Raw genomic sequence first — 26161 nt, forward strand, 5'->3', positions numbered from 1 at the left:
ACACGCGACGGCCACAATATAATATTTAACTTCTACTTTTCTTTTCAAGAACCACGCTCTGCTACCATGTTTCAAATCAAGTTCTCACTTTTACCTTTTAAAACACTTTATTTAAAATATACACATGTTGACTTTATTAAAATAGGCGCACGAAGACTGACTAATGCGCCTCAACACACACACATATATACACAAACATCTGTCACCACAATCGATATTTCTCGAACATACTCGATATCCGATATAAATGTATTACAATTCCAACAAATACTTTTGCTCTTTCAGAGTACTTGATGAAACCATACGCAGGGTGGCAAGAGAAAAGCAGCCAGGAAAGAATTGTGGAGAATTTTTTTGGAATATTGTTAGCAGTTTTTCGGTGTCTTGGAACAGCAATGCACATAAGTCCTTAAAAACACCGTCAGTGACTTCTGCAGCTGTGTCTTTGCACAATTTGAGAAGAAATAAAGAAAGTGGAGCAGTTTACTCACCACCTGGCAGTTTTGGTGTGGAAGATCCAGAAACAGGCAGGGTTCAGATGCCAGTTGGAGGATGTCTCCGCAAAGGGAGGCATGTCTTCAGAGAAAGGGAGGCAGCGCAGGAAGAACCGCAAGGAATATAAGGGATCAATTTGCAATTTATTATGTATCGCGTGTTGGTAAAGTGAAATGGCAACAGAAATACGCATAAATAAATATCGAGTGAAAAGACAAATGTAGTTAACAACTTCCGAACGAAACCCTTATAGGTTTAATTATTAACAATAGAAGCTATTAACTCGCAAACTACTTTGTATCACAACTTGACAAAGTGACATGACAAGAGAAATAATTTCCAGTGAAAATGCAGAAGTAATTACAAAATTTCCGACTAAAAGTCTTACAGCTTCAATTATGCTAGTGAATGACATTTTACCTACGACTGTAAATATTTGTCTCCCCGGCTTGTTTACGCCTTCCAAAATCGAAATATGCTCGTAAAATATCCACTTCGGAACGTAGATCTCAGTTGTTACGTACCCACTTTTAGTTTTGTGCATTTTACAATGCTCACGATCGTACCGTGTTTTCATATTTGTCCGTTTCCTTTCACACCCCACAAGCGGCCTGCCAACTTTATCCGAAACTTCTTTCAGCAAATCTCTCCTTTTATATCTGTCTTTATAAGCAGAATCAGAAGGACCACAGAGGTTTCCTCATTTCAACTCTAACAAAAACTGAACTGTTAGATCTGTTGACCAATCGCAAGTCGCCATTGTCGAAAGAAACACAGCAGACGATACGGCACATGCGCACGTCACACAACTCTGTGGTATTTTTGCTCAAGGACCATAAACTACAAACTCTAGGCAGAAATTCCCACAACTAGTTGTTCAGACTCGCGACTTCAAACAACTAAGTCAAACTTCTAACAGAAAACAGTTGTCAATTGAGTTTGTTGGAGTTGGTTTTCAGTGTGAATACGCCTTTAACGACATTACACGGCCAATGGCAGAACTTGCCCATATGCCTGTTTACACCATGGTGCTGTTTAGATCAACAGAGTATCTTCAGGTATAAACACTAACAACTCTTGTAATAATATTAATCAGCAACAGAAGACTTATTCTACAATTCTTTTTCAATTACATAGTAGATCGTTCCATACGGAACTTTGGAGCAGTAAAAGTACCCGCTGGAGGGGCAAGTAAATCATATAATTATCTCCTCCTCGCTTTCTGGTTGTTTCCTTCTCTGTAGCGCTTCGTCCACTCCTCAGTTGTTATGACTCTGTAACAATAGGTAGCTTTCGATCAAATAGCATATTTGCTTCAGCACCCGCTAGCCGACCTTTGAGATCTACAATGCCTTAGCGAAATAGCACGGTAGCAGCAAGAACTTCATTGTTGACCACTAGTCCGCTCTTCAGGCAGTTGCGTGAACAAAGAGCAGGCGCACTGTTGCCAGATTTACTATATAGCGATAGACGTCTGTTCGCTTGCAGCTTTTACTGAAGTTGTTACTTGGTCGCAGTGACACTATCAGCCTGTTTACATGGGGCTCCCGAAGCCGGATTTCGTAAACAGATTTCCCAATACCGCTTCTGAGAGGTCATGTAAACACTTCAAAGTCGATTCTGGGCATCAGCTGCCTACTTTCCAATTCAGCAATCGATTTTCGCTACCATGTAAACACAATCGGTTTGAAACGTGCTTGGGTTGTCAAGTTATGTCTTGTTTTAAGAATATTTGGTTAATATAGACTTATAATGCAGTGAACGAGAAGCAGAAATAGTAGAATGAACGCGAAGGTGTGTGTCTGAAATATTTAATTGAAAAGAAATAACGACTTTGTTGACTGAATCATAAATTGGATCAGCTGTTTTCCAGCCGCCGTATTTACTGGGCTAGCAAAGCCGCTCCAGACCTTAATATGTAAACACGACAGAAACGGTTTCCGAAATTCGGTTTTCAAAAAAATGGTTCAAATGGCTCTGAGCACTATGGGACTTAACATCTGCGGTCATCAGTCCCCTAGAACTTAGAACTACTTAAACCTAACTAACCTAAGGACATCACACACATCCATGCCCGAGGCAGGATTCGAACCTGCGACCGTAGCAGTCGCGCGGTTCCGGACTGACCGCCTGAACCGCTTGACCACCGCGGCCGGCAAATTCGGTTTCGCCTTCCGGAAGATGTGTCACATGTAACCGTAGTGTGCAGAAGTGACACTGAACCCGTAGTGAGCGTTTACAGTCACGGAAGAGGGCAACGCTTCTATTCGTAGGCAGCAGACTGGTGGAACATTAACGCACCACTCCCTGTTAGTTGTTAAACCGTCTTTCTTCCCTTTTTTTTCTTTTTTGTTGACAGTTTGCTCCTCCTTTGTTCCTACAGCCTTTGCAGTGCCTTTCTCGCCACCCCCTTGTATGGCCCCGGCCATACAGTAAACATTGTGGGGTTGGGGAAGCCTGATTTACACATTTAAAAAGAGTGTTTAGTAGTGGAAGCTGGAAACCTGACACTACATACATTCACCGGGAGAGAATGAGTAAATCGTGGTTCCTGAATGCGTTGAACATGAAACCATGCATGAGAACTTTATAGAAATGCGTTGATATGCGGCACACCAACTTAATTTTTGCTCCTTTTCGTCGTCACCATGTGTCCGCCACACAACGCTCCGACCAGAGCCCCACCTCTGGATTGCAGTGACGAAAGGACTGCAGTGCAAGATGTGTTCTCAGTGTGCACAAACAGTGTTAAAATCAGCGCACAGATGACTCAAAACTCGTTTCATAAAATTTCGGGCATGCAGTCGCATAAATTCAACTTCTTCTGTGGCCGCATGCACAGTGGTTCGGTCCGCGGGTTTAAAAGGACGGAGCAAGTGTTGGAGCGTCGGTCACCTCGGTTCACTCTGAAGATGGCTGGACGGTATTCAGCCGAAATATTAGAAGAAGAAGTTGAATGTATGCGGCTGCACGTCCGAAATTTTATGGAACAGTCTTTGTGCCGCGAAAATATGAAGACTCAAAACTCGTCCCTATCGACATCATCGAACCTCCCGTACATCAACAATGCCTACGACTTACGAATCCATTCCACTATGAATTGCGCCACCTGTACACAACGATATCAAGACTGTTTGCAGGAACATTTTCGCGCTGTCCACGTCTTCCACAACACGTGTGCAATTTGAACATTCGCATTCTGCCCCGCAACAACCATTCGTGTGTCACGAACGGTTGCCGGCCATGTCTCAACTATGGACCTGCTTTTAGATTTGGAGGATAGTGCCTTTGCGGGCATTGCTCCCATTCGGAAACGAGTGCAACATACAAGCGACATAAACTGCGTGCCTCCTGCGTCTTCCGCGTCCAGTCGTTCACCATTTTGCAGTAACAAACCTGGCTTCACACACAGTCGCCAGCCACCTTGTCTGCCGCAGGAGACAATACTGCGAACTCGGGTTTCGCCTCATGTCCTAAACTTAGTACTCACCTCAAACTGCTCCCTCTTGATGCTGCCAATACCACCTTATGGTTCGCGACAATTGACAGTATTTTCACGGCAACAGGAGTACACAGTGGTGATGCTAGATATGTCAGTTTACTCTGCCATTTAATAGGTCAAGTGGAAGTCATCAGTGACGTCATATTACCATCGCCTCAAACGACAAATACGACACAGTGAAGTTCACACTCCTACAGCGCCTCCTCGTATCCCTGAACAACAAATACAGGAGACTATGTACGATCACCAGCTACATGAAAACACCATGTCACACCTCTGGTGACGTGGCTGTGTAGCCCTCGATCGTGCCCTCGTGCCGGACACGGTATTATGGACTCTATGGATGGTGAAACTATCGACGAAACTACAACTAGTGTGGTCAGACTTGAGTCCAAACCTCTCGAGAAACGACTCATGCTAACCGACCGTATGTTCTCCTGTTATCACTTTCAGCGCCCACCACCGCCGGCTGAGCCAGTTCGTCACACACCTCTCTGTCCAGCATGCCGCAGCAAGAACACCTCGCCCCCGTCACAAGACAAGGACACATCCGGTGACTCGACCTCATCACGATTGTTGTGCTATTTGTTTCATACGACCTTCGGGCAGACAGCTCGAAAATGTCGGAAACTATGTGGCTTACCAAACGCCTTCAGCGGGCTGTCCGCCTCGATAGCTGGGGAGCGATGAACATATTGATTACAAGATGTATATGGAAAATGAAATCAAGAAAATACTTAAATTCAAAATCACAATAAGAAATATGGTAACATGCTACGAATTTTTTTCAACAGAACGGGTATAGGTTAGGAACTGGATTCCTAGTAGAGAGGCAATGGGTTGGGTCACGATCCCGACCCTAAACTCACCTGCAAGTCACACATGGAAAATAAATCAGTAGTACAACAGGTACAAGAATATGACGGCAAACATCTGGTGTCTGATATAAAGGAAGATCTTGAACTCCCTAAGGATGCGTTTAGAAGACTGGAACTGACAAAAATAACAAGGCAGTGAAGTATTTTGCGATGTCGCTGTTCGTGACTGCTCTTCTGTCCACGTAATTTACCCTGGAAGGAACACACACTAAGGATTTCCTGAGTAATTAATTTTGGTCTGAGAAATGATGGTGAGGAACCTCAGGCTGCAGAAGAAGAAAATGTGCATGTTGGACCGCCACCAGTTGCAGGTGACAGTGAAGGTGCTGAATTGTGCTACTGCTAAAGACTGAATATGATTCCTCACTCTTTGAATGCTGTAATTTATGACTGAAATTGTCTGTCACCTTATTTATGACATTTCATTGTAGCCATTTTTGTTACTGTTTTTGTGGAATTAAAAAAAAAATGGTCAGCGTGACGGACTGCCGTCCTAAGGGGCCGGGTTCGATTTTCGGCTGGGTCGGGGATTTTCTCCGCTCAGGGACCGGGTATTGTGTTCTCTTCATCATCATTTCATCCCCATCCGGCGCGCAAGTCGGCCAATGTGGCGTCGAATGTAATATAAGACCTGCACCAGGGCGGCCGTACCTGCCCCGCCAGGGGGCTCCCGGCCAAATTTCAGCAGTCTAAAATACACTCCTGGAAATTGAAATAAGAACACCGTGAATTCATTGTCCCAGGAAGGGGAAACTTTATTGACACATTCCTGGGGTCAGATACATCACATGATCACACTGACAGAACCACTGGCACATAGACACAGGCAACAGAGCATGCACAATGTCGGCACTAGTACAGTGCATATCCACCTTTCGCAGCAATGCAGGCTGCTATTCTCCCATGGAGACGATCGTAGAGATGCTGGATGTAGTCCTGTGGAACGGCTTGCCATGCCATTTCCACCTGGCGCCTCAGTTGGACCAGCGTTCGTGCTGGACGTGCAGACCGCGTGAGACGACGCTTCATCCAGTCCCAAACATGCTCAATGGGGGACAGATCCGGAGATCTTGCTGGCCAGGGTAGTTGACTTACACCTTCTAGAGCGCGTTGGGTGGCACGGGATACATGCGGACGTGCATTGTCCTGTTGGAACAGCAAGTTCCCTTGCCGGTCTAGGAATGGTAGAACGATGGGTTCGATGACGGTTTGGATGTACCGTGCACTATTCAGTGTCCCCTCGACGATCACCAGTGGTGTACGGCCAGTGTAGGAGATCGCTCCCCACACCATGATGCCGGGTGTTGGCCCTGTGTGCCTCGGTCGTATGCAGTCCTGATTGTGGCGCTCACCTGCACGGCGCCAAACACGCATACGACCATCATTGGCACCAAGGCAGAAGCGACTCTCATCGCTGAAGACGACACGTCTCCATTCGTCCCTCCATTCACGCCTGTCGCGACACCACTGGAGGCGGGCTGCACGATGTTGGGGCGTGAGCGGAAGACGGCCTAACGGTGTGCGGGACCGTAGCCCAGCTTCATGGAGACGGTTGCGAATGGTTCTCGCCGATACCCCAGGAGCAACAGTGTCCCTAATTTGCTGGGAAGTGGCGGTGCGGTCCCCTACGGCACTGCGTAGGATCCTACGGTCTTGGCGTGCATCCGTGCGTCGCTGCGGTCCGGTCCCAGGTCGACGGGCACGTGCACCTTCCGCCGACCACTGGCGACAACATCGATGTACTGTGGAGACCTCACGCCCCACGTGTTGAGCAATTCGGCGGTACGTCCACCCGGCCTCCCGCATGCCCACTATACGCCCTCGCTCAAAGTCCGTCAACTGCACATACGGTTCACGTCCACGCTGTCGCGGCATGCTACCAGTGTTAATGACTGCGATGGAGCTCCGTATGCCACGGCAAACTGGCTGACACTGACGGCGGCGGTGCACAAATGTTGCGCAGCTAGCGCGATTCGACGGCCAACACCGCGGTTCCTGGTGTGTCCGCTGTGCCGTGCGTGTGATCATTGCTTGTACAGCCCTCTCGCAGTGTCCGGAGCAAGTATGGTGGGTCTGACACACCGGTGTCAATGTGTTCTTTTTTCCATTTCCAGGAGTGTAGACACTACAGCCCGTTCAGCCCTGCATAGTTGCCTATCCCCCTCGCATGTCACACAGGATAACATCACTTCTACGGCGCCCGTGGCTAGATGCCTCTTCATTCAGGACCTAACTACAAAACAATTCTTCCTTGTTGATACGAACTCTGATACCAGTTCCCTGCCATACTACAGCACGCTCGTTTTCGAGCCGCCGGCGACTATTAAACTGCACTCGGCAGATGGCTCGGAAATCTCCATCCATGGCGCCACCTCATGCGCCATACAGATTACAACGAATTTACAACGCACCTGGACATTTTATGTCACGCACATGTGCGAATATATTATTGGGCAGCCCCTGCCACTACAAACTTTTGCTCATAGCGTTAACGCAGCTCATGACCGGGGCTCAGGTTCAGACAGATAAGTCGCAACTTTAGAAACTTGCAGCGAAATGCGGGAAAACCAGTGCAGAATGAACGCTTGGTACAAGAATTGACAGTTGAACCTCAAGATAAAAAAAAGTGTAGCGTATTGCGCACATACAGGCTGAAGGATTCACTGTTGCATGATTACGCGATTGGAGAACAACCACTGGAAGCAGTCACATCCATAAAATATCTGGGAGTATCTGCAGAGAGCGATTTAAAATGGAACGATCACATGAAGCTAATCGCTGGTAAGGCAGATGGCAGTATTATATTCTTTGGAAAAAGCATCAGGAAATGTAGTACATCCACAAGGAAAGTACGAGGGTAATCCCAAATCTCCTATTTTTTGTAAGTACAGAACTGTGTTTGTGTGGCAGTTGGCCACACTGTTATCAAGGGTGCTTTCACGCGCTGTGTGTAAACACGCGCACGCCACTGAGGCGCTTAGTCTTAGCATGGCAGCCGTTGAGAAGGGAGCTGCCGGTGGATGTTACCGTCAAGTGCGAAATGCGCGCAGTTATTCAGTTTTTGAACGCAAAGGGCACTGCGCCGATTGAAATCCATCGCCAATCGACGGAAGTGTATGATGAGTCGTGCATGGATGTCAAAAATGTTCGTAAGTGGTGTAAAGAGTTTGCAGCTGGTCGGACCGAAATTCACGACGAACAAAGGAGCGGGAGACCGTCAATTTCTGAGGAGACAGTGGGTCAAAGTGCTCAGGTCAACCACTTACGCTGACAGGTACTGCGAGACGCTGAAAAAACTCAAACGGGCAATTCAGAACCGGAGAAGAGGAGTGTTGAGCAAGGGAATACACATTCTCTATGACAACGCTCGCCCACACATCGCTCAACAAACCGTTGCTCTCCTGCAACAGTTTCAGTGGAACATAATCACCCACGCACCCTATAGTACTGACTTGGTGCCCAGTGACTATCACCTGTTACATAAGTTAAAAGAACATTTGGCCGGAAAGCGATTCAGCTCGACGACGAGGTGAAAGAAGAGGTTCATAACTTTCTGAACAGCATGGCGGCGAGCTGGTATGACACGAGCATACAGAAACTGCCACAGCGTCTAGAAAAATGCATCGACAGAAATAGAGATTTTTTCGAAAAATACACTACTGACCATTAAAATTGCTACACCACGAAGATGATGTGCTACAGACAGGAAGAAGATGCTGTGATATGCAAATGATTAGCTTTTCAGAGCATTCACACAAGGTTGGCGCCGGTGGCGACACCTACAACATGCTGACATGAGGAAAGTTTCCAACCGATTTCTCATACACAAACAGCAGTTGACCGGCGTTCCCTGGTGAAACGTTGCTGTGATGCCTCGTGTAAGGAGGAGAAATGCGTACTATCACGTTATGACTTTCATAAAGGTCGGATTGTAGCCTATTGCGATTGCGGTTTATCGTATCGCGACATTGCTGCTCGCGTTGGTCGAGATCCAATGACTGTTAGCAGAATATGGAATCGGTGGGTTCAGGAGGGTAATACGGAACGCCGTGCTGGATCCCAAAGGCCTCGTATCACTAGCAGTCGAGATGGCAGGCATCTTATCCGCATGGCTGTAACAGATCGTACAGCCGCGTCTCGATCCCTGAGTCAACAGATGGGGACGTTTGCGAGACAACAACCATCTGCACGATCAGTTCGACGACGTTTGCAGCAGCATGGATTATCAGCTCGGAGACCATGGCTGCTGTTACTCTTCACGCTGCATCACAGACAGGAGCGCCTGTGATGGTGTACTCAACGACGAACCTGGGTGCACGAATGGCAAAACGTCATTTTTTCGGATGAATCCAGGTTCAGTTTACGGCATCATGATGGTCGCATCCGTGTTTGGCGACATCGCGGTGAACGCGAAGCGTGTATTCGTCATCGTCATACTGGCGTATCACCCGGCGTGATGGTATGGTGTGCCATTGGTTACACGGCTCGGTCACCTCTTGTAAGCATTGACGGTACTGTGAACAGTGGACGTTACATTTCAGATGTGTTACGACCCGTGGCTCTACCCTTCATTCAATCCCTGCGAAACCCTACATTTCAGTGGGATAATGCACGACCGCATGTTGCAAGTCCTGTACGGGCCTTTTTGGATACAGAAAATGTTCGACTGCTGCCCTGGCCAGCACATTCTCCAGATCACTCACCAACTGAAAACGTCTGGTCAATGGTGGCCGAGCAACAGGCTCGTCACAATACGCCAGTCACTACTCTTGATGAACCGTGGTATCGTGTTGAAGCTGCATGGCAGCTGTACCTGTACACGCCATCCAAGCTCTGTTTGACTCAATGCCCAGGCGTATCAAGACCGTTATTACGGCAAGAGGTGGTTATTCTGGGTACTGATTTCTCAGGACCTATGCACCCAAATTGCGTGAAAATGTAATCACATGTCAGTTCTAGTTTAATATATTTGTCCAATGAATACCCGTTTATCATCTGCATTTCTTCTTGGTGTAGCAATTTTAATGGCCAGTAGTGTAGTTAAATGTTCAAGCTGTAAACTGATGTAAATCATTGTAGAAATAAACAAGTCTATGCACTAATAAAAAAATAGGAGACCTTACTTTTGCGATAACTCTCGTGGTTTGCAAAACCCTCGTTCGAGCAACAGTTGAATATTGTTCGCCAGTCTGGGATCCGTACCAGGTAGGGCCGATAGACGAAATAGAAAAGATCCAAAGAAGAGCAGTGCGTTTCGTTACAGGTTCATTTAGCAAGCGCGAAAGCGACTCTGAGACTCTCAGCCAACTACAACAGCAGACGCTTCAAGAGTTGCATTCTGCATCACTGTGTAATTTACCTTTAAATTTCAAAGAACTTACGTTCCTAGGAGATTCAGCCAATATATTGTTTCCTCCTAAGTATGTCTCGCGAAAAGAGCGTGAAGACAAAATTACAGAGATTCGAACTCCCATGGAGGTCTGCCAGCAATCGTTCTTCCCGCTAACCATTCGCGACTAGAACAGGAAAAGAGGAAAGTGGAGCTGGTTCAGGAAGTACCTTCCGCCACACGCAGTCACGTGGCTTGCAGAGTATAGACGCAAATGCAGAAGTGAAAAAGGAGGAATATGAGAAAAAAACGCGGGAATGTGGGCTGAAATCAAGACCCAGGTGCAAGGAAAAGGAATAGTCCACTTGAACTAGCGTGGTGCGGAAATGGCCTATACGAGAAGAAGAATACATACATTTTACAATACGGTACAATACGGTACCAACGGCCTTACCGCAGTAGTAACACCGGTTCCTGTCAGATCACCGAAGTTAAGCGCTGTCGGGCTGGGCTAGCACTTGGATGGGTGACCATCCGGTCTGCCGAGCGCTGTTGGCAAGCGGAGAGCACTCAGCCCTTGTGAGGCAAACTGAGGAGCTACTTGATTGAGAAGTAGTGTCCCCGGTCTCGTAAACTGACATACGGCCGGGAGAGTGGTGTGCTGACCACTTGCCCCTCCATATCCGCATCCAGTGACGCCGGTGCTTGAGGATGACACGGCGGCCGGTCGGTAACGATGGGCCCGCCAGGGCCTGTGGAAGGAGATAATTATGAATGTACGAGGTCTGTTCAAAAAATTCCGGAACATTCGTAATTTCGCGCCGGTGGTGTGTTTGAGCGAAATGCGGTTGGCATCCCTGCACACGCCTGTGTTTAATGAGTAACTGCCGGAAGTTTCATTGTTGTATGTCTGTTAGTTACTGTTCAGTGCTGTGCAGAGTAGAACGTCGTGTCTCACAATTTGCGAATTTCGAGATGGCAGAGTTAGAGGACCAACGCTTCTGCATTAAATTTTGCGTGAAACTCAAGAAAACCTTTACAGATGTACGCCAGAAGACGCAGGGAGCCTACGGTGGTGAGTGCTTAAGCCGCATCGATGTTACGAGTGGTTCACACGGTTTAAAAATGGCGACCCTCGTTCAGGAGGTGGTAGTGGTGGTGGTTAGTGTTTAACGTCCCGTCGACAACGAGGTCATTAGAGACGGAGGACAAGCTCGGGTTAGGGAAGGATTGGGAAGGAAATCGACCGTGCCCTTTCAAAGGAACCATCCCGGCATTTGCCTGAAACGATTTAGGGAAATCACGGAAAACCTAAATCAGGATGGCTGGAGATGGGATTGAACCGTCGTCCTCCCGAATGCGAGTCCAGTGTGCTAACCACTGCGCCACCTCGCTCGGTCGTTCAGGAGGTCCTTGGACGTCTACCGACGACGCTCATGTCAGGGACTTCGACAAATTGTGTGTGTCAACAGAAGACTGACTGCCCGATAGATTGCAGAAGAGTGTAACATTTCAGTTGGATCATGACATGAAATCCTGTGAGAAGGAAGCGGCCTGAAATGTGCCGTGACAATTCATGGCTCTTGCATCACAATAACGCACCCGCACATTCATCTCTGTTGGTGCGTGACTTTTGCACAAAAAACAAATCACTGTGCTCCCTCAACCTCCGTACTCTGCAGGCCTGGCCCCTGCGGATTTCTATTTCATTTCCAAAGTTGAAAACTCCGTTGAAAGGACGAACATTTGCAACGATACACGAGATACAGTTCGCAGGCGGTGCTTCACGCGATCCAGCGTTCCAAGACTCGCTTCCAAAAGTGGAAATGGCGTTGGGATCGTTGTTTCAGTTGTGGAGGAGAATATTTCGAAGGAGACCGTGCACAATAAGGTAAGCGTATAAAATTTTTGTGGACAAAATTGCGGAATTTTTTGAACAGACCTCGTATGTTTGTATGTCTGTATGTATGTTCTACATCTCCTCCTAAAATCGATTTCAACCGAACTCGGTACACATGTCACTTACAGTCTGGGAAGAATTGCTGTGGAGTTATGAGCCACGGGTAGCCTACTACATGCGAATACCTATACCTTAGTCATCCAGTATTTGAGAATGAAAGCACTTAGTGACATGCAACAAACTTTACGCATAATTTCAAACCTTTACCAGATCGTTTCTTGCTGACAATCCCCACAAAGTGATGAAAGGATAAAAAGTTAATCGCTTACTACATTTTCGCTATTCACGCTGTAAAACTGCGTTATTAAGAACGACGTTTTAATTTACTATTTCTGTACTGTCAAGTGTATTCGCTACACATTTTGCAAACAGTACTTACATGTAACACTGAACATACCAGAAAAATTATGTCATTGAGCGACACATACTTCAGGAGATGTGACACCAGATGCGTGAAAAACTGCCGTACCATGCAAGAAGTTTTAATTTATTACTTCTTTGCTATTGAGTCTACTCGCAACACATTTCGCAAACAGTATCCACATATGGTACTGAAAGAAATAGAAAAATATATCATTGTTAAGACACTTAGCTCAGGAGATATGACGTCATAAGCACTGAGATATGGCAAAACTGCTGCATCATGGATGAAGTTTAAATTTATTACTTCTTTACTACGAAATCTATTCCCGACACTTTTCACAGACAGTAGGCACATATACCACTGGGTGTACTTGCAAAATTATGTCACTGTACAGCACATAGTGCAGGAGATACAATCTCATAAACATTGAGCTGTGTGAAAATGAAACTGCATAACGAAATTCGCTGGAGATACAGGTGAAATATGTGCACAAATACAAGTGAAACATTTGTAAAATATTTTGGACATGTGTAAACTGGCAAAAAGCTCATAGTAAACCCCTGGAACCATTAAAACCAAATTTGATACACCGTAGTATATGGAAACAAATCCGAGTACCATGAGGTAAGAACCACCAGCGTCCTACTGGAGTGAGCGTGATAATGTGGTGAAAGAAGGGGGGAGGAGGAAAGACGGCTAGGGGGAGGAGGAGGCGGACAGAGAGAGGGGGAGGGGAGAGAAGAAGTGGTGGACAGAGAAAGAGGAGGAAATGGATAGAGACAGGGGGAGGAAGAGATAGGCAAAGAGGAAGGAAGAGAGGAGACAGGAGGAGGGGGAAACGGATTGAGAAAAGAGAGAGGAGGAGATGAACAGGGAGAGGGGGAGGGGGAGATTGATAGAGAGGGAAGGAGGAGGCGATGAACAAAGAGTGGGGGGGGGGACGAAATGGACAGAGAGGGAGAGGAGATGGACAGAAGGGGAAGGAGCAGATGGATAGAAGGGCAGGAGCAGATGGACAGAGAGAGGAGCAGGAGATGGACAGAGAGAGAGGGGGGGGGGGGGCGGGAGCAGAGAGAGAAGGGTGGAGGAGATGGAGAGAAAGAGGGGTGGAGGAAATTTACAGAGAGAGGTGAAGGACGAGACGGACAGAGATAGAGGTGGAAGGAGGAGGTGGACTATTACATACCCAGCCAACTTCTGGTACTCGGCTAGTATGGAATAAATTAACACTGGTTTGATTCAGACTGCCGCTTATTTCCTTCAACGTTGTCGAATTTTTCGAAACATGTTTGTATTCAGTATGGCATAAATCGTCCAAAACATTTTCACACACTATGTAAATTAATATTTCTGTTGTTTTTGATGCACTTGGTCGCCGCGGTCCCTGTAGAAAACTACTACAAGCTGCAAGCGGCGCACCGCAGGGGAGAGCGAGCTAGCGCGGGCGCCCGTGGAGTGCGCTTTCTCAGGCCGCGCCGTAAGATTCGTTTGATGCAGCTCTCCAGTTTTGTTTGTACTGTACGTCACGTTCTTTGGAAACATTTTTACTCGTTGACTCGCTGCAGGACGTCTTCGTTCCTTACTCAGTCTGAGGCAAAATAGATTATCAAGAACGTGTTAGCTGATATCGGTAACTAGAAAGATTCACATGGAGACTTAATGATATCGCTTTTCAATCACAGAGCACAAAATTATAAAATGAAACAAAGCAGACGCAGCGAAAGATCTACTATTAGCATCACTACCTCTGCTTTACCTCCAGATTTGTCCCAGTCATCACAATATCAATTTGTACTCCCCTACAAAACAAAACTCGCGAGTTTCTGTTTAGTTAGCTTACTAGTCAAGGAAGGAAGAATAGTCTAATCGAGACCGTTGGTGACAGAACACTAGAGCAATTGTACAAGTTAATTATTGAATGAAATGAAGAGTTTCTGCTCAAAATTGGCGAAGAAAGGAACGCATGGAAAACACCGACAAGAAGAAGGGGGTAGGATGATAGGGACATGTGTTAAGACGTCAGTGAATAACTTCCATAATACCAGAGGGAGCTATAGAGACTAAAAACTGCAGGGGAAGACAGAGATTGGAATACATCCAGCAAGTAATTGAAGACGCGGGGTGCAAGTCCAACTTTGAGTTGAAGAGGTTGGCACGGGAGAGGAATTGATAGCGGTCCTCTCCTCTCTGATAACTCAGAAAAAAATTCCAAGACCATGAGGTGCCGTCTCGTATCAATGCTGGGCATCATTTCTGAATGGAATCAGAGGTTAATCATTTAGACCTTATGATGAGGACCTCCACAAAGTTTGATAAATATCCGACTAGTGCTTCATGGTGCAACAATCTAAATTACCGTTAGTATATACAACGAGACACGTTTGAGCAATTGCTCAGCGTTTATGTATCCGGCTCCTGAAGCGCAGCATGGGTATTAAATAGTGCCAGGTACAAAACGTTATCGCGTGTTACCTGTAGTTGGTCGCAGGGGTAAGCTTGAGCTTGCCGCCACGCAGCCACGCCACGTTGATGGGTTTATCTCCGTTGACGTTGCACTGCAGAACAGCCGTGTCCCCCTTTTTCACCGTCACCACACTAGCTGGCGCCGAAAAATATGGCGAAGCTGCAACAGTCAATTTCATCTGCGGCGTTACGAGCCTTAATTGGGTTTGCGTGACTCAGTAATAGAGGGATAAAAGTGGTGTAGTGAACTTACAGTTGACTTTGACTTGTATGACTTTTCCGATGCCAGTGCCAATGCCGTTGGTGGCCTGGCACAAGTAGAAGCCCTCCTTGTCCTCCTTCACGTTCTGCAGCAGCAGAGAGCCGTTGTTTAACAGTTTGACGTAAGGCTTCTCCCGTATCTCTTCGTATTCTCCCGACTTACTGCCTGCGGAAATACGAGGCGGTAAACTGCGTTCAGTATTGTCAGTGGAACAATTCGTGCAACAAGATACATACTGCTTCAGGAACAGGCAAAACATTATGAACAACAGTAAAATCTCTATTACAAAAAATGATGAAGCAGTTTTTAAAATGAAAACTACATTACTCTACCAAAATAAAAAGACGGGATAAAGAGTAAATAAATAGGGCGTATTAGCGACATTTCAAAGGAATGTATACTAAAATGCATTATGTAAAGTAACTCTGAAGTCGTATCATATTCAAAACATTTTGTATATAAAAAGAATGTACTTCATAACAGACGCAATTGGGGTACAGAATCTCGTTCTTTAAAAACGTGTATTGTAAGTACTTAGATATCATGACATAGTGAAATATTATGAAACACGAGAGAGTCAAAAGAAATAGTACCTGAGATCGATAAGTGAACGCGCCACTGTTAGTAATTATCAGAAAACATGTTTGTACTGAATCTGTTTCAGGAATCACCGAAGTAATACTGTGAACAAAGAACAGTGATTTTATGCACATGGCATGTGCATTTACAGAATTTGTCGGCAGAGTTTGTCTGGAATGAACATACTGTTCCAGAATAATAATCTGTGAAATATCTAGAAATTAAAAGGCGAGTAAACTTTATTAGTTATGAGACGTGTTAACGGTACGCTTTGCGTTAATTGTCCTTGTGATTTTTTAGCCACAACGCGAACTTGCGCTATTAACTGTAGAACATTCCAGAACAATATCTTGTGTAACAACTTTTTTTAGCATTTCCTCACTTCCCTGTTGCAAATCTGGTCCTTATGTGTGGCATTTACGATTTCAGAGTTAATTGTGCAGATGCTTTGACGCTGCAGCATCGCTAAAACTAATTTTTCAGCATTTTTTAATTTAATATAATGTTACATCTATATCCAGGTAAGGTAGAATTTCGATCTCCACGACGAACCAAGTCGCTACATTCCTATCTAAACAACGAAATCAAATATGTTTCCAGCAAGTTTCTTAACTTAAAAATGAAATGTTTTGTAATGTCAACTACAAATCGTTATTCAATGAATTTAAATATTGACAATGAGCAAAGCGCACTCATTGTCAGTTGTACATCGAAAACAGCGTGCATGTTGTCTGCCCCCGGTAACTGATTGGTGCCGGAGCGGTACCTCAGCGTGTTCGGTCAGAGAGCTGGTTGGCCTCTGTAACAAAAAACTGAGTGGAAGGATCAACAAACGAACTTGACCGGACGTCATGTGACGTCCGCAACGACCAAACTCAACGATCAACAACGAACAAAATGAAAAGAAAGTGGTCAGCGCGACAGAATGTTAACCCTAAGGGCCCGGGTTCGATTCCCGGCTGGGTCGGAGAGTTTCTCCGCTCAGAGACTGGGTGTTGTCTTGTTATGATCATCGTCATTTCATCCCCATCGACGCGCAAATCGCCGAAATGACGTCAAATCGAAAGACTTGCACCCGGCGAACGGTGTACCCCTGGGAGGCCCTAGTCACACGACATTTTCATTTAGCGTGCATGTTTAAAATTATTTTTGGTTTCGTTCAGGTAGTAATAGTATAAGACATATTGTACTAAGGTAATAGAGCTATGTAATGTAACTACATTTTAATCGAAATTACTTACAAACAATAAGTTTGTGTTACGAACATTGAATCTCTTAGTCATAACCACTCGTTAAGTCTACAGCACGCAGTAAGTAATCGGCCGCTTCTCGTTTGAATGTTTCATGATCGCCACTTACTGTTTTCGGGACGACCGAGGATGTCACAGGATCATAAAACTGGTTTTCTCTTTGTATCACATGTGTTATATAGTGGTACATTATGTCAGATAAGTCTGTGCCAAGCGCATCATATCAGTAGACTCATGTATCGAACGGTGCAAAATAACATTTACTTATTTATTTGTTTTTTGGCTTTGGGCAGCACAAAATAACAATGTAAGTGATAAAGCCGAACTATGACAAAGACAGCGTATCGCCGAAAAAGTCGCCGAGTGCCGTCGAGTGCGATCCTTCTGCGAGCGTAAATAGGTGAGTCGGAAATGTTGCTCGCAGTTGGCTACGAAACTTCAGGAAGAAGAAGTTTCACAGATCTTGACTCACCTCGGAAGATGTTTCCAGCAGTTGGCAACGAAACTTCAGGAAGAAGAAGTTTCACCGATCGACCGCGGCCTCTCAGCTCGGAAGTTTTAACTAATGAGGATTTGCTTTATTCAAAATTTTACGTTATTCGCTCCATGACGTGCGAGACATAGCCACTGGGTTCTTACGTGGCTTAAAACCTCTTGTCAATCAACGTTCAGTCAAGCAAGAAGTCTATTTTTCTTGAGCCACCTTTTTAGTAGGTCGATAAAATTCAATGTATACTTGAATAATGAAGGTTTGCACATCAGTTCTAAGAGCACTGCCTGCTTTTTAGTATTATTCAGTTCCATGGTGCAGCAATAAAGTTAGAATTTTCTTTGCGTAATCAGAAGTATACACTTCTACTCTATCCTCAATTTACAGACGCGTTGTCGACACAAAAACTGGTGATGTTGATGAGTTATATACGAGTAGGTTGAGTTCACTTGATTCCTTCCGCAGTTGAGTCTGGAGAGCATTATAATCTTCACCCTTGTTAAATCATAAGAAAACCTTACACCTTTCATTGTTAAACTAAGATTCCGATTTCAACTTACTGTGTTTCTTTTTCAGCATTGGCATTTCATTGGACGACGTTTGCAAGGTACTTAGGAACCGCATATTGCCGGTGCATGAATTTCAGTCACTTGTTCGTCAATAGTTATTGACACTGTTACCTTGCGATGTTTACAACAATACATTCCGGGCCAGAAATATTTACATAGGCCGTAGTATTGTCACGACATGGAGAAAAGCAAGCTACGAGAAGTGAGTGTGGTGACTTTTCTGTTTTGTACTCCACAGGTAAAACAGTTAGCAAGAAAAAAAGAAATCACCGAGTTTTAAGTAAGCGAAATGCTTCCAAAACTTTACCTCGTGAAAAGGTGCAGGAATCTTACCTCTTCTAGAATTTTTTAAATGACTTAATTTCTGCCAGCGACTGTATTATTTATTCTACATCTACATGTACACCAGTACTTCGTAAGCATTCGCATTCGGAAGGACGCAGGTTCAAACCCACTTTCGGCCATTCTGATTTAGGTTTTCTGTGATTTTCCTAACTAGCTTCAGGCAAATGCCTGGATGGTTCCTGTGAAAGGGCACGGTCGCCTTCCTTCCCCATCCTTCCGTAATCCGATGAGACCAATGACCTCATTGTTTTCGTCCCCTCCCTCCACCGAATCAACCAATGTGGGAATAACGATTATCAGTAAGCTTCTGTAGTCTCGAATTTTCTCGTCGAGATCATTTCGTGAAATGTATCTGGGAGCAAGTAATATATTGTCAGCATTTTCTTGGGAAGTACTCTCTAGAAATTTCAGTTGTAAAGCTGTCTCTTATGCACAATGCTTCCAGCCGCGCGGGATTAGCCGAGCGGTCTGGGGCGCTGCAGTCCTGGACTGTGCGGCTGTTCCCGGCGGAGGTTCGAGACCTCCCTCGGGCATGGATGTGTGTGTTTGTGCTTAGAATAACTTAGGTTAAGCAGTGTGTAGGCTTAGGGACTGATAACCTTTGCAGTTAAGTCCCATAAGATTTCACACACATTTGAACATTTTTGATCAACGCTTCCTTGTAGCATCTTCTCTGCCTCTTCTATCAGTCCTGCCTGGTAAGGATCGCAGATTGATGAACAATACTCAAGAATCGCTCGAACGAGCGCCTTGTAAGCCACTTCTTTCGCGAATGAGTTACATTTCCTTAAGATTCTTCCTGTGAATCTCAGTCTGGCATCTGCTTTTCCTACGATTTGTTTTATGTTGTCATTCCATTTGAAGTCAGTTTTCAGCAATTTGTCATCAATAGTACAGTTGTACAGTAGTGGGTTTGTTTCCCTGTGTATGTAAGATATGTTACAATCATTTACGTTCAGGATCAACTGTCAGAGACTGCAACATTCATCTATACTCTGTAGGTTAATCTGCAAATCGATACTATCTTCTGGCGTTGCTATTTTGTTACAGACAATCGAATCATGTGCGAACAGTGTTAAAGAGCTTTCGACGCTATCTACTAGATCATTTATATACATTGCAAACAGTAACGTTCCTATCACACTTCCTTTGGGTACTCCGGTAATTACCTTTATTACTATACGCACTATTGCTGTTTCGACCTTAGGTCATCTTCAAGATCTCACATATGCTCGAAACACAGCAGTAGTCAACATTAATAAAAGGAACAAAAATGATGTGAACCTCTATCAGTCTTTGTCACGTATATCATCGGTTTGTGACGGACGGGATGAAAATTCACGAAACTGTATTTGTGTTTACTGCACACGTCAGTAGTGATCACCACACTGGTAAAATAAAAGCAGATGTTGGATCACAGTTTTGAATATATCGCGAAAGCAGTTATCCCAAGAGTAGGTGAGATCAGTGCCAATATAAAAGACCTTATACCAGTTTACAACCTGGGGGATAACGCTTAGTTTTTTTGACAGAGGTGATTCACACATAACTTTGATGTACCTCTTCAAAACGCACGTCCCTTGGTGGCAGACGTTTGCAGCTCTTTAATGGAAGGGCTAAAATAATTAAGGTAGTTTGAGATAAAAAGAAAACGTTGATTGTTAACATTTTATTGTGGTTTACGTGAGCAGTGAGAAAACTATGAACTTCATAAGAACTATTCATCTACGACCAGAGTTACGGTATGTAAAAAGTAATATTTACAAAGATCATAATCAAAAACAGACTGCTGGCAAGTTGTTGACCATGAACGCAGAAACAAAGTGGCGAAGTTTAAAAAAGTTCAGAAGTCTTGCGAACCTCTGTAGAATACAATTATGGCTGAGTGACGAAAATCTTCTTCTAGTACGACGATAGCAACGAGAATATCTTTTCTCAGATTTCAGTTTTCGTGTATACATCAACCAGAACCCCACCGACAAACTTTCAGAGGTGGTTGCGTGGACCAAAACAAGAAAAATATATGTACTAAACATGGTTTTTAAAATGCATATCTTAAGAGCAACGAGAACTTGTTGATCGTCACTGCTGTGGAACACATCTCTTCTACTGAACAAGTGTTCATAGCTCTTAAGGGATGCATTTTAGAGGTCATGTTTACTAGACATATTTGTCTTGTTTTGATTCACACTAACACCTCTGAAAGTTTGTCGGTGAAGTTTCGGTTCACTCTACATATTACTTTCTATGTTCCATAGCTCTGTTAGACGTTACGAACAGCATTTACGAAATTTTTTTCGTTTGCGGACTTCTGCATTCATATCAGGGCCGGGTCGAGAGCCGGCCGGAGTGGCCGTGGGATTCTAGGCGCTACAGTCTGGAGCCGAACGACCGCTACGGTCGCAGGTTCGAATCCTGCCTCGGGCATGGATGTGTGTGATGTCCTTAGGTTAGTTAGGTTTAATTAGTTCTAAGTTCTAGGCGACTGATGACCTCAGAAGTCAAGTCGCATAGTGCTCAGAGCCATTTGAACCGGGTCGAGAATATTTTACACACAAGCGACATATCATTTGTCCTCCACCGCTTTCTTATTTCCCGCCCTCCCTCATACGTTAGTTGCCGTTCCTTGAGCTCTTGATAAGATCTTTAAAAATAAACATAAATACAATGAGCATGGAGATCGTTTGTTCTCGCTACTAATAATGAGACACCTTTCCTACAATTTTTGTACTAGAGGTGTCTCTGACGCCCTCTTAGCTTGGCGCCCCAAGTACTCACATATGTAGTTTGGGGGCGTCAACCGGCGCTGATTCTTGTAGATAAACTGGTTGATTGCCTATACTTGCGCCAAATTTCGAAATAAAAGTAACATTGTTTCGCGTGTCTTTGTACAGCAGCGCTGTCTGCGTGAAAAAGGCTAAGAGTTTTACTAGACTGCCTCTTAATTTACACACTCAGATGTGTACAGACAATATTATATGAAATATTATCCGTCTTGGTGTAAGCGGGATTTTACGTGTCTCGATAAGATTTAATCAGGAGTCAGGATTTTAGTAGGTTCAAATGGCTCTGAGCACTATGGGACTTAACATCTGAGGTCATCAGTCCCCTAGAACTTAGAACTACTTAAACGTAACTAACCTAAGGACATCACACACATCCATGGCCAAAGCAGGATTCGAACCTGCGACCGTAGCAGTCGCGCGGTTCCGGGCTGAAGCGCCTAGAACCGCTTGGCCACCGCGGCCGGCATTTTAGTAGGGACATTCGAACAAGCCCACCAAAACCGAGTTGCCTGGCAAGCCTGATTGGAATGTCTTGTGAATTTCAAAAGTAGCTACAACTGAAGCAACATTATCCACTTCGACAAATTATCCAGTATACCCACAGACGAATGTGTGAATAAAGTTAGACAATGGTAGTACACAGTGAATTTATTGTAGCTGAGTTAAGCCAGGGGACTGGTCTGATGCAGCTCTCGAAGCTAGTCTATCCTGTGCAAGTGCAAATACACGATTATTAATAGGAGATTTTTGCAATTTCTCCAAGCTGCAGAGCACCAAATGTACAAGATATCATGAACAACTGTCTTCATCTCTGTATAATTACTGTTGTTTATGTTCATCTGAACCTGCTTATTGCAGTCAAGCCGTGGTTACACTCTACAGTTCTTACCTACGACGCTTCCCTACTTTAGCAAATTAACGACTCCTTCATGCCACAGGACGCGTGCTATCAACTGACCCTTTCTGTCAGCCAAACTATACAATAAATTTATTTTCTCCCCACTTCGATTCATTAACCCCTCATTCGTTATTTGATCTACCCATCTAATCTTCAGCATTCTCCTGTAGCATCATTTCTGAAAAGCTTCTATTCCCTTGTCGTATGAACGATTTATCATCCACGTTTCACTTCGTACAAGGCTACAGTACAGACAATTACCTCTTGAAAAGAGTTCCTAACTCTTAAGTTTATATTCGATAATAATAAACTTCTCTTTTTCAGAATTATTTTTTGCCGGTGTGCGTTTTTACTAGTTGGTTGATCCGGGATAGGGGACCAAACAGCGAGGTCATCGGTCCCATCAGAGTAGAGAAGGATGGGCAAGGAAGTTAGCTGTGCCCTTTCGAAGGAACCATCCCGGCGTTTTCCTGAAGCGATTTAGGGAAATCACGGAAAAAAGATCAGAACGGCCGGACGCGGGTTTGAACCATCGTCCTCCCCAATGCAAGTCCAGTGCGGCTAACCGCTGCGCCCCTTCGCTCGGTGATCGTTAGTCATTTTGCTGCCCAGATAACAAAATTCATTTGTTAATATTAGTCTCTCGTTTCCCAACATAATTTCCTCGGCATCGCCTGTTTTAATTAGATCACAATCAATTACACCCGTGCTACTTTTGTTGATGTTCATCCTTTAACTTCTTGAGACTCTTACCATTCCATTCAACTATTCTTGTAAGTCCTTTGCCGTCTCTGAGAGAATTACAAAGTTATCAGCTAACGTCAAAGCTTTGAATCTTCTACCTGAACGTTAATTCCTTTTCCAAATTTGTATTTGATTTCCTTTACTGACTGCTATATGTACAGAATGAATAACATCGGGGATAGACTAGAAGCCTGTCTCACTCCCTTCTGAATTACTCTTTCCCCTGCGTGTTCCTCGAGTCTCACAACTGCGATCTGGCTTCTGTAGATAACTTTTCACTCCCTGTGTTTTATCCTTGCTATCTTCAGAATCTGAAAGAATGTATTCCAGTCAAATTAGTCAAAAGCTTTCTCCAAATTAAAAAAATGCTCTATAAGCAGCTTTGCCTTTCTATAGTCTTATCTTGTAAGATAAGTCGTAGAGTATTAAATGATTGATTGCATATTGTTGTTTGCAATCAATCATTAAATAATATATTTGTAATTCGTTTATTATATTAATTGATAGTTTGTGTGCAATTTTACTCTGTAGATGCCATACGCTAAATAAATAAATAAAGTCGTAGAGTCAGCGTTACCTCACGTGTTCCTAAATTTCTCCGAAATCTAACCTTCCCCGAGCTCGACTTCTAGTTTTTCCAAACTTCTGTATGCAGTTAGTAACAGTGTTTTGAAACCATGACTTACTAAACTCATAGTTTTGTCATTTTCACACCTGTCAGCAACTACCTTCTTTGGAATTGGAATTAGCCGTATTATATTCCTCTTGAAACCAGAGGGTATTATGCCTGTCTTATATATTTTACACGCCAGATGAAATAGTTTTCTCATTAGATGGTCCTCCAAAGGATCTTAATAATTCTTGTATAAATGACGTATGCTTCAGGTTTCTAAAATGGTTCAAATGCCTCTGAGCATTATGGGACTAAACATCTGAGGTCATCAGTCCCCTAGACTTAGAACTACTTAAACCTAACTAGCCTAAAGACATCAAACACATCCATGCCCGAGGCAGGATTCGAACCTGTGACCGTAGCAGCAGCGCGGTTCCGGACTGAAGCGTCTAGAACCGCTCGGCCACAACGGCCGGCTGTCAGGTTTCGACCGAGAGCTTTGGGTGCCCTGTTAAATTCTTCTCGCGGTATCATATCTATCATCTCGTCTTCGTCTACTGCTCCCTCTTCCTTTTTTTAATAATGAATTTACAGAGCAGAAATGCGTACGGCATGTATCGAAATTAACGTCAGCGCCTTTCATAGACACACATAACAGTAACGCATTTATTAGCTCGCATTAGAAGATCAAACGCATAGTAACTATAACATGCAGGAGATGAGCTGGGAATGTGAAAATTCGTGATAGCCTACAAATATATCCTCCTCTGCATGAAAGATGACAATATACAAGCGTCAAAGCTCCACAAAGCTCCAGAGAAAACAAGGTATGATTAGTTTTGTAGGTATACAGGTACTGGATCCACTATGGCATGTAGCCCACTTTGCTATTCTGACAAACTAGAAATATCTTAGGAATGAACGTTCAGATATTCAAGGCGGATTTTTGCGTTCTAGCCCACCTGACTCCGGTACGGTGGAACGGTTCAGAATTGTTCACTAATTTCTCTTGCATCCAAGGCAGCAACTGCCGGCCGCTGTGGCAGAGCGGTTCTAGGCGCTTCAGTCTGGAACCGCGCTGCTGCTACGGTCGCATGTTCGAGTCCTGCCTCGGGCATGGATGTGTGTGATGTCTTTAGGTTAGTTAGGTTTAAGTAGTCCTAAGTCTAGGGGACTGATGACCTCATATGTTAAGTCAAAAAAGTGGCTCTGAGCACTATGGGACCTAACTTCTGAGGTCATTAGTCCCCTAGAACTTAGAACTACTTAAACCTAACTAACCTAAGGACATCACACACATCCATGCCCGAGGCAGGATTCGAAACTGCGACCGTAGCGGTCGCGCGGTTCCAGACTGAAGCGCCTAGATGTTAAGTCCCATAGTGGTTAGAGCCATTTGAACCAAGGCAGCAACTGTAATTAACCATTGCAGCTGCAAATAAAGAAGTAGGCAAAAACGGGGCAGGAACGTGTAATATGAAGGTTTCGATCTTAGCTTAATCGAACGACGCTGTAGTAGAATGACGTAACAATCTCAGATTGATGTTGATTACAAGCGCTGTAGCCTATGCTGCTCTAGAAATATTGTTATTCTAAGCCTGCACAGTGTTAGTTTTCACTTTCCGATGTATTTCTGTAAACTGCAGAGTGAATACGAACGTATCCCAAATGAATATATATGAAATATAATGGAAAACTCTTACTGATGAATTAGCTAAGTGTAATTATGACGGTAATGCTATTGTTATTTGTACACTGTAGCCTGAATCGTGTTTTGATGATTTTAGATATTCAGGTCTTACGCAATAGTAAATGAATATATATTGGTGGGAAATAGAAAACAAGCACGAATTAACTTCCAGAAGTCTGATTATGACAAATCACACAAGAGTGTTGAAAATATGTTGTCACCAGTAGATAATTTTTTAAATTTTGATTATTAATTACTAATAAGCCCTTTAGGACTATGAAAAGTTTTTACAGGTGGGAATTTGCCTTAATTATTGCTCATGTTTCTTTCATTGTCTTCCTGTGGGCTTCCATTCTCTCTTCAGACCATGTTCTCCCAGTCTTCTTCTTCGGTTTACTTCTTAGTAAACTTGCCATTTGTGAATTTTGGACTGAAGATTTCGCCGTTTTGGACATCTTCTGGAGTAATTTCTGCAGATTTCAGATCAGCTTTGATATCGCTAATTCCGTCGTGTCAATTTTCGCTTTACTCCTGTTGTTAATAAAATCGAATATTTGTTTTGTAAGTCTGCCTGGATCCATTCCTTTAATGTGGTACATTGTTATTGCCAAACCTATACCACGTTGGTGCACTTATTAACACAGACAAATCAGTTGAAACCAGCCGTATAATGAACTCTACAATCTATTCCAAGTCAAAAGATTCGTATTGGAAAAATAAAAATGTGTTCGTTGATAAACCTTGCTTAACGCTAAAAATGATTCGGGACGTTCAGCTGACAGCAATGTATAGTAGGAAGGCAGAAAAATTAAGGTTTGACGATCCGTCGTCGGCAATGTCGTTGCCCGTACTGTCCTGACCTATTTAGATACTGAGGGTGTTTGACTGTTGTACTAACCAACACGTTCTCCACATCCCTCACTCCCTGAAAACATCGAGACAGG

At 44.2% G+C, this 26161-nt stretch overlaps 1 protein-coding gene and 1 pseudogene across 1 annotated transcript in view; one reads left to right on the top strand and one right to left on the bottom strand.

Annotated features, from left to right (window-relative positions):
* Positions 1–26161, bottom strand: part of LOC124613789 (Down syndrome cell adhesion molecule-like protein Dscam2) — a 273808-nt gene that overhangs the window by 175824 nt on the left and 71823 nt on the right. The window contains exons 8-9 of the mRNA XM_047142510.1: positions 15245–15418; positions 15001–15151 (exon numbers count right to left, since the gene is read on the bottom strand). Coding sequence (XP_046998466.1) covers positions 15001–15151; positions 15245–15418 — 325 coding nt within the window. The remainder of the gene's footprint in view (positions 1–15000; positions 15152–15244; positions 15419–26161) is intronic.
* Positions 10645–10762, top strand: LOC124614356 (annotated as a pseudogene).

This window comes from Schistocerca americana, chromosome 4 (assembly GCF_021461395.2).
Source record: "Schistocerca americana isolate TAMUIC-IGC-003095 chromosome 4, iqSchAmer2.1, whole genome shotgun sequence".
Taxonomy (NCBI): Eukaryota; Metazoa; Arthropoda; class Insecta; order Orthoptera; family Acrididae; genus Schistocerca; species Schistocerca americana.